At 29.5% G+C, this 8,121-nt stretch overlaps 2 protein-coding genes across 2 annotated transcripts in view; one reads left to right on the top strand and one right to left on the bottom strand.

The window, feature by feature from the left end:
- Window positions 1-2,050: 2,050 nt before the first annotated feature.
- On the bottom strand, window positions 2,051-5,084 carry LOC108750489 (DNA-directed RNA polymerase III subunit RPC3). The gene is made up of 7 exons (XM_018489955.1): window positions 4,851-5,084; window positions 3,813-3,937; window positions 3,593-3,729; window positions 3,224-3,467; window positions 2,794-3,156; window positions 2,322-2,682; window positions 2,051-2,233 (listed from the first exon to the last, which is right to left on the bottom strand). Exons 1-7 carry the CDS (start codon window positions 4,992-4,994, stop codon window positions 2,099-2,101), a joined length of 1,509 nt encoding a protein of 502 aa, XP_018345457.1. The 5' UTR covers window positions 4,995-5,084; the 3' UTR covers window positions 2,051-2,098.
- Window positions 5,085-7,050: 1,966 nt separating this feature from the next.
- The window catches only part of LOC108750391 (clumping factor A-like), a 3,282-nt gene continuing 2,211 nt past the window's right edge, over window positions 7,051-8,121 (top strand). Inside the window, exon 1 of the mRNA XM_018489804.1 lies at window positions 7,051-7,056. Within this exon, the coding sequence (XP_018345306.1) occupies window positions 7,051-7,056 (6 nt within the window). The remainder of the gene's footprint in view (window positions 7,057-8,121) is intronic.

The following is an 8,121-nucleotide window of genomic DNA, read 5'->3' as shown; positions in this document are numbered from 1 at the left end:
ATTATTATTATTATTATATTGAGATGGCACCATTAATATTATCATTATTATTATAAATTTTACAGTTATCAATATCACCGTTGCTTATTTAGTACGCTATTATTTAAGTGACGAGCCTTATTATTTTTAGTAGCAAGAAAAAGGTTGTACGTGCCAGTTTTAGACAAGAACGGCAAGTGAAAGTTCGTTGGTCGTTTATGCTCGAATACTCAATCAAATTTTAATGCAATATTTCTATGTACATGTTTCCTTTGTTTGAGCCGTTTTCTTGATCTGTGATGATTTTGGAATACTGCATCTAGGAATTTCAATTTTATGTCACGTCCACAGTTTTTATTTCAAAATTTTAAAATGCGTTTCTCTTTTTAGATTAATCTTTCGTTGCCACTTTTAAAAAGTAAACTTCGAAAGAAAAATTCAATTTTTTAAAATCATTTTACTATTAAACAATGGCAATTTTTCATTTAGCAGAAAAAAATGATATATTTTGGATAAATGATCTGTCCACGTTGCATTTTTTTCGATTGTGCCATACCCTCGTTATAAATATTAAAAAATTTAATTATTTTCATGTTTGTAAAATTTTAAAATTAAACCACATGACAATGTAACTCGCGCGTGCAATAGAGTTCGGGTTCGCGTTTTCCTTTTTTAAAAATCTTACCGATTCTTATTGTTGCCCGCAGTGTTTGCTTTGATAAAAATCGGTTCTGCATTCCATCGATTGCGATTTCCATTCACACAATGTGATCGTTGAAATTAGCAACGATATTTAGTCCGTGGCGATCTCCTTACTTTCAAATATCACGAATGTTATGCGATAATGTATCAGCACACGATTATTATATTTACTGGCCTTTACATGCAACCAATGCGAATGCAAACTGTAAGAATAGTAAATTGTAAATCGAATTATACTAGTAATATTATAGTATATTTAACGTAAAGAAAAAGTGAACACTAACATCTCCGCTCTCAATATTCCAAGCATTCACTTCATTTACATGTACGTTGTTGTTAATGGTATAAAAAAATATAATAAAATAACGCTTTACCGAAATTCAATCTTAGTTTTAGGGATATACGACATTATTTCTAGATGAAAAACTTGTATGTATGAGGGATGTATATATTATGCAGTACCAGTGCAAATGAAAATAAACAGAATGAACGGGAGAAAGAAAGAGGGAGTGAAAGAGAATGAAAGAAAGAATAAAAGAGAGGGAGAAAGAGAAAGAGAGTGAAAGGTAGTGAATATAAAAACCAGTCAGACGATGTGTGTATATGAGTGAAATAGATTTCTCACGATCATCTTAACACTACTCGTGTCGTGATCGTAGTACATTATCGGTATATCATTATCAATAGCATAAAATCAAAATATATATTTAGGATGATGGGTAAATCGCTACTGATAACACTACTTTAAATTTTATTTATTGATACATACTCATAAAGGAATAGTTTTCATCGCAGCAGTGTTAAGATGAGCGTACAAAGCATACAGTAGAAAGGAAAAGTCATTCTTCGGAACGCACATATAAAGCACAGTAAAAAATTTATAAGTCTAAAGACGTAGTACGTTTTCGCATTTACTATTATTATGAACGAAACAATCGCATCTGAGAATACAATGACAATTTCGTTAAATATAATTAATAAATCTAAAATAGAAGTTTCATCAAGTACGCACCACAAGCTGGCTGTGAGTCATGTGACTAACTCTCCTTCATATTTCATTGTTGACAAAGAGCACGTATATATTCATCACTATCGCTTAAATTAAAATAGACGAATAAACATTGGGAAAATGTAATTATTTATTTATGCTGACACGACTCAAGATGACTTTTCCTCATAGATAGAGACATCAAATGCACTGTATATCACAATAGAGAACAGCACTAGTATAAACATAAAAAAATATGATTATATTTATTATAATTTGAAAGCTAGGTACTCTTTGTTGTTTGTATTTTACAAGCGTAATCATTATTATATATAAATAAATATGAACTATATAAATGAATAAACACAAGGCTTTTATTTTTACATATATCATATAGAAAAACTGACTGAATTAGAAGATCATAACAATTTAATGATAACGAAAATATGTAGTTAAGATTAATAAGGTTTCATCTATTTGTATCTCTGCGGCTGCCAGTTTTTTCATCGCATTTTGCGCTTTTTCAAGCTGCTGAGTTTCAGATGGTGTCATCATTTCTGCAATCTAAAAAGAGTTTAAATTATTATCATTTATTAATTCACTTTTTTGGGGAACTCTTTATACCATAGTAATATAAGAATATTAATATTACATCAGCCAATTGTTGTTCCGTCGCGCCATGTTCCCTTAAATTAGCAGAAAGTATCTGTACTCTCAATTGCTTTTCTATCATACGTTTATTACTATTCGATTCATGTTCCCGTCTTATTATAATATTATACAATGCATGATAACAATGTTCGATTTCCATTTCGACAATTTTAGTTAAATCGATGCAGAAGCGATAAAGTAGTTTTGTAGGTCCTGATGAAGTACCACTTTTCTTCAACTCTTGAGTTTGTATATAATTTTCTTGCGACAAGATATATGTTAAAAATTTGGCTTCTTTAGCTGGAATCATCGCTAACTTCTGGATTTGGTCCAGGCTAACATTAACTTCATAACGAACTAATCTAAATTTACAAAAAAAAAAGCTAAGAGATTAGAGGAAGCATGCAATTAAAATATTAAAACATTCTTCCTTACAGTAAAGCGAAATATTGAGAATTAAATTTATAACTTACCTGAAAATTCTTGCAGCTTTGGAACCGAACTTTTCTGTTACGATATTTTCCAAAGTTGTCCATGTTAACTCTTTGAATGCGTTTTTCATGTTAACACTGTACTGTCCGCCACCAGAATCACCAACTCGTTTGATGAATTGTGTTCTATCTTCTTCTAAAAGTCGCAAGTACTGATCAATATAACGTTCAAGGGCTTCATAATTCAACTTTTTCACTTGTTCTTTTATTTCAGTATACGGAATTGGATTCGATGTATCTGCCCAAGATGCAGTTCGCAAGTACATCAAATTAATCATTTCTCTCATTAATTCTCCAGCTTCTTTGTCAAATTTTCGAGTCACAGCTGATATAACAGTTTGATCCCTATATATAAATCATACATTAATATTTTAAGATACAATCGGAGAGCATTGTAAATTAAGAATCTTACCTAAGATCTTGAGTAAATCGATCAAAATTGATCTTCCAATATACTTTTCTATTTGAAAATTCAACTTTTTGTCCTTCCAATGATTTAGATATGGCTAGCAAATCAAGATTTGGTAAGTCATACTTAGGTTTTTCAGTATCTTCTGACATTGTATCAAAAGATGTACAATTCATTAAAAATTGATTTTTCACTAATAACTCAAATACATTTTTTAGATCAGAGATAGAGGGCGGTTCATCAGCAGCTGCAAAAATATTTAGATTATTAATACACAAAATTCCAGAATTTATTACATTACAAGAATAAAATTTAAAAAATAACTTTAAAAAATAGAAGCTGAATAAGATATATTATACTTTTGAATCATACAATTAGAAGAGGCCTGTTCAATTCGTTTGTATGTTTTTACTATGACTTCAGATGCTGTGATATAACCATTCTTTAATATTTCTTCAAACATGATTTCACCCTCATCTCCACAGTAAGTTTTTGCAAAAAGTATGTATCTATAATGAATATTTATATTTCTAATGAGACAAATTATATTTTATGATACAATTAAAACTCTTATTTCAATGTATAAAAATACCTTGGATAGCGAAGAATCATAATAATTTTGTTTGGATGTATGGTATACTCAACGTGTAAATTATCCTCATTTTTGTGATAAGTAACAAAGCCAAATTTTATAAGAACACTTAGTCCTTCTTTTACCTAAAGATAATCACATAAAAATATTAGCAAAAGAGAAGATCCAAATGAGTATGTCATTAATCCTTAATACTCGCGATTGGATCGTTCATCCTGCATATTTCTTTTCTTTGAAAAATTAGAGCACCAAATAATTAGTTATAACATTTATATGTGATTTTTTTAAAATACATGAATACTTATAAATACTTTCGAAAAATGTTAAATGTATAAAAATCACTTAATAATTTTTGTTTATTTGTTAGTCATAAAAATTAACCTGAGACACACAAACAACTCATCGTATATACTAAAGGTTAATAAGTATAAAACATATTTCAACATGGGTGAAATTCATAATTCAATCTTATATTCGAACTCATCCGAGGTAGATTCTCGAAATGCTGTATGGTCATTTTATTGGTATCTTAATCCAAAAATAATTATCTGGGATGGTTTTTTATATTGTAACAGTGACAAAATAAAGCAAATAAATAATCACAGTAGATTTCTTAGTAATTGAGAATTTATATCTATTTTATTTCTCCTTTTTTTAAAAGAATATTGATATCTAATATAGTGGTTTCAAATATTAATAAACTATAGAATAATCCAATATGCAACATATAATTAATGATTTTTAATTCAGATACAAAAAAATCCTTCAAATGATCGTTTATGCAAAAAACAGTAGGTGACTATTTCCAAGTTTAAAACCAATATTTATAGACAATTCTTATATTTAAGAATGGTTATGGTTATGGTTTTCGATGGTTTTAAAATATCATGTGATTCAATCAGAATGCTGTATTAGCACCTTAAGATATTACTTAAGATAATCTTGAATATATAAGATCCTAATAATGAATATATAAGAACACTAATCTTCACTATTAATAATATTATTACATAATATATAACTGCAAACATTATTTACCTTTATTTTTGATAAATGTGTTCCAAAATGTATTGCAGATAACGTTTTTGTTCCATACAATAAATTATTACCAATCTGCTTTACAATAGGACCAAAGGATTCTTCTAACAATAACAAGCATAGTTTGCTGTAAAAGTCCCTCATATTTATGATAATTTCTTTGCTTTCAGTTCATATATAATTCCAAAAGCAATCACATGTAAATTATTTTTACATGAATCTAACAGCGTGATATTTTCTTTTTATAAATCTTTTTTTATATTCTTCAGATGGAGAAAATTTGGAATGCTTTCAATCTATAGTGTTCAACAGTTCAATTTCTTCTTGAGATTATGACACCTACAAAGAATATCCACTTCTTGAGTAATATTGAAGTTATAATATCATGTATAACTACGTGTACTTAAGTGCAATAATAACAACTAATTTCTATATATATTGTTTGTTTGTAATTCTCTAAGGCAACTGCATGCAAGCTATTTTCAGTGGCTCAAATCGGTGTGTATTTCTCTTTTTTGTATAAATCTTTTTTTTTTAGTACTTTTTGAACAAAATTTGAAATGCCTTTAATATGTGATAATCTGTGCCTTCAACAATTCAATTCCTTCAGTCTCTTCTTGATTAAAATTATACGATATTTGCAAAGAATCTCACCTCCCAACAGTAATCTTGAGGTTGCAATACTTGCAATAGATTGCTGATTACGTTTTTACGCTGTAGATCTGTTCTTTATTTCTGCACTATTACACGTAGAGTAATAAAAGTAAATTCACATGTAAGCGTTAAGAGTCAAGCAGCGGAAGCAGCAACCAATCAGCTGGGCGAATGCTGATTGGATAATCTAAAAGAATACACCAATAACAGTGAGCGCTCACTCAACCGTTTTGAGTTTGTTGAATGCAACTATAGATTTTCATAAATAGTCTAGCGCTACATTCCAAAATTTCTCTCCGAGGAAGATTTTATTCTATATACTATAGTATACGTTACATGTATTATATATTTTGAGTAAATTTTCCTCAGAGAGAAAGTTTTGGAATGTAGACTATTTATGAAAATCTATAGTTGCGTTCAACGAACTGAAAATAGTTGAGTGAGCGCTTGCTGTTATTGATGTATTCTTTTAGATCATCCAATCAGCATTATAGATCTAGGGCCCTATTCTTGAAAAGTATTGCGTACGAAAAATTAGGACAATATGTAACGCATACTATAATATTACCCTAGTTTCTCGTATAGTGCTATACTTTTCCAAAATAGAATTTATAGTAATGGAAGAAGGGGAATAGCCTATCCAACCAATGAGTGAAAAGTGTGAGCAAGATTGAGAGACAGAAGATGTTGTAGCGGATTGCTACATAATTAAGGAAATGTCGGTAAAGAAGGAAACTCATTAAGGAGGTCAGACTTGAAGCTGAGTGGTCGGCCGTGGCGTTTCGTTCGATTCAACTAGATTTATCAGTAAGGCGATGTAGCGAGAACCTGTTTTAGACGCCCTGGAATCAATCTCAATCCTATTTAAAGAATCTTTGGTGACTGAGGTGCTTACGCAAAATCGAGTGCGTCCCGTCTTTGAACCTTTGGTGGCGGTTGCCACCAAAGTAATGTATATTTCTGTCCTGTTCGGTAATTTTTCTTCTTTCTGCGCATGTACCTGTTACAGTCCAAATCCAATCAGAGGAATACTCGACTGTAGTCAAGTATGATTGGTTCTTACATTCTATATATAGATACGGTTTACCATCGACAGACTGTGACACTGTATCACCGTATCACCTGTTCGGAATCAAGTTAGCCTAGAGTAGATCACTTTTACTATTGAAGATTACTATAGAAGACTACAGTTAGCTGTAGTAAAATTCTTCGAAACAAGCTTCGAAACATTCGATGAACCAATTAGAAGAAAGAATTTTTCATACAAATTGATCAGTTAAAAAACTTCAAAGCTTCAACATTGTGTAACATCGCATTGATATTCTATTCTATCATTGATATTCTACCATTTTATTCGATTCGTTCTTAAACAAGATGGCAGAATAATTCTACGTGGTTGCATGTTACAATTCTTTTTTCTGAAATACTTAACATAATATAGCTTGTGTTAAACGACTCTGGTTTTTAACTCAACAAGATAATGACAAAATTCAAAAAAATTCTACGGAATACACAAATGTTTCCTGCGAAGACTATGAAAGCCACGATGAAGGTAATTGATTTTTGTTAATTTTTTCAATAGCCCAACTAGCAAACAATTTTTTGAAAACGATTTTCAAATATTTATTTATCGTAAAAATATTTAATGTTTGAAAAAAGTTTTTTTGAATATATTGTATGCGGACTGTGCTTAGCAAATAAAGCAATTGTTGTAAAATTCATTAATATAATTAGTCTTGCCCAGGGTTGAGTAATTAGTTAATTAATTAAAAGATAAAAAATTAATAATTTTTTTAAACTTAATTTAATTAATTTGATAAATAAATAAATTGTTAACTTGATTACATTTAAACTCTTTAATTTATTAACTTTTTTCTTTTCAAGTTAAAGTTTTACTATCTCTCTGCGAATATTACTTTCTATAAAATCTTAAACATTAGAGAATCAGTTCAAAGGAAAACAATTTGAATGGTACGCGACGTTCGTACTGCTTAAATATAAACGCGAATCTACATCTTGTTAAAACATATTGTAAGAAATAAGCATCGACAGCACGAGAAATATATCAGGTCCTTTATTTTGTAACTATCGGTGTATAAAACAATTAGTAACACAGTGAAAAATGAGAATGGAATCGACATCAAATCGACATCGAATCGCCATCAATTCGACACCGAGTTCATTATTATTTCTCACTAAGACAAAGGACTCCGCATAATAAAAGGAATAGGGAATAGAGAATAGGAGTTTCGACCGAATAGAAACTGTGCGAGGCCTGGTTTCTATTCTGAAATTCTTCAAGTTTCATTATAATGTGCGCAGCTTTTTTATCATGGTAGATGATGACTGTTGAAAATCAACTTAATATTCAATAATTAAAAGTACATAAACATATAACCATAAATTAGTACATAAAAACGTATATTTCAATTTTTATCAGATCATCTTTAGTGTACAATTTTTAAAACATATTTTTACGTAAACGTATGTTTTTATTATGTACTTATAATTTATGATTATGTAGTTATTAGGTTGATTTTCAACACACATCATCTAATTGTAACTCGTAGTCTTTGATTCTAAAATAATTTTCATTATTTGAATATATATATATATA

The sequence above is a fragment of the Trachymyrmex septentrionalis genome, unplaced genomic scaffold (genome assembly GCF_001594115.1).
Source record: "Trachymyrmex septentrionalis isolate Tsep2-gDNA-1 unplaced genomic scaffold, Tsep1.0 scaffold37, whole genome shotgun sequence".
In the NCBI taxonomy this organism is placed as follows: domain Eukaryota; kingdom Metazoa; phylum Arthropoda; class Insecta; order Hymenoptera; family Formicidae; genus Trachymyrmex; species Trachymyrmex septentrionalis.
The sequence above is the reverse complement of the archived record's forward strand: the minus strand, read 5'-3'. Positions and strand labels throughout refer to the sequence as shown.

Coding starts and splice junctions, on each gene's coding strand:
- LOC108750489 (XM_018489955.1), bottom strand. CDS start 4,994: ATGAGGGACTTTTACAGCAAACTATGCTTGTTATTGTTAGAAGAATCC. Junction 3,730..3,812: donor ATGATTCTTCGCTATCCAAG/GTATTTTTATAC, acceptor TATTCATTATAG/ATACATACTTTTTGCAAAAA. Junction 3,468..3,592: donor TGAACAGGCCTCTTCTAATT/GTATGATTCAAA, acceptor ATATTTTTGCAG/CTGCTGATGAACCGCCCTCT.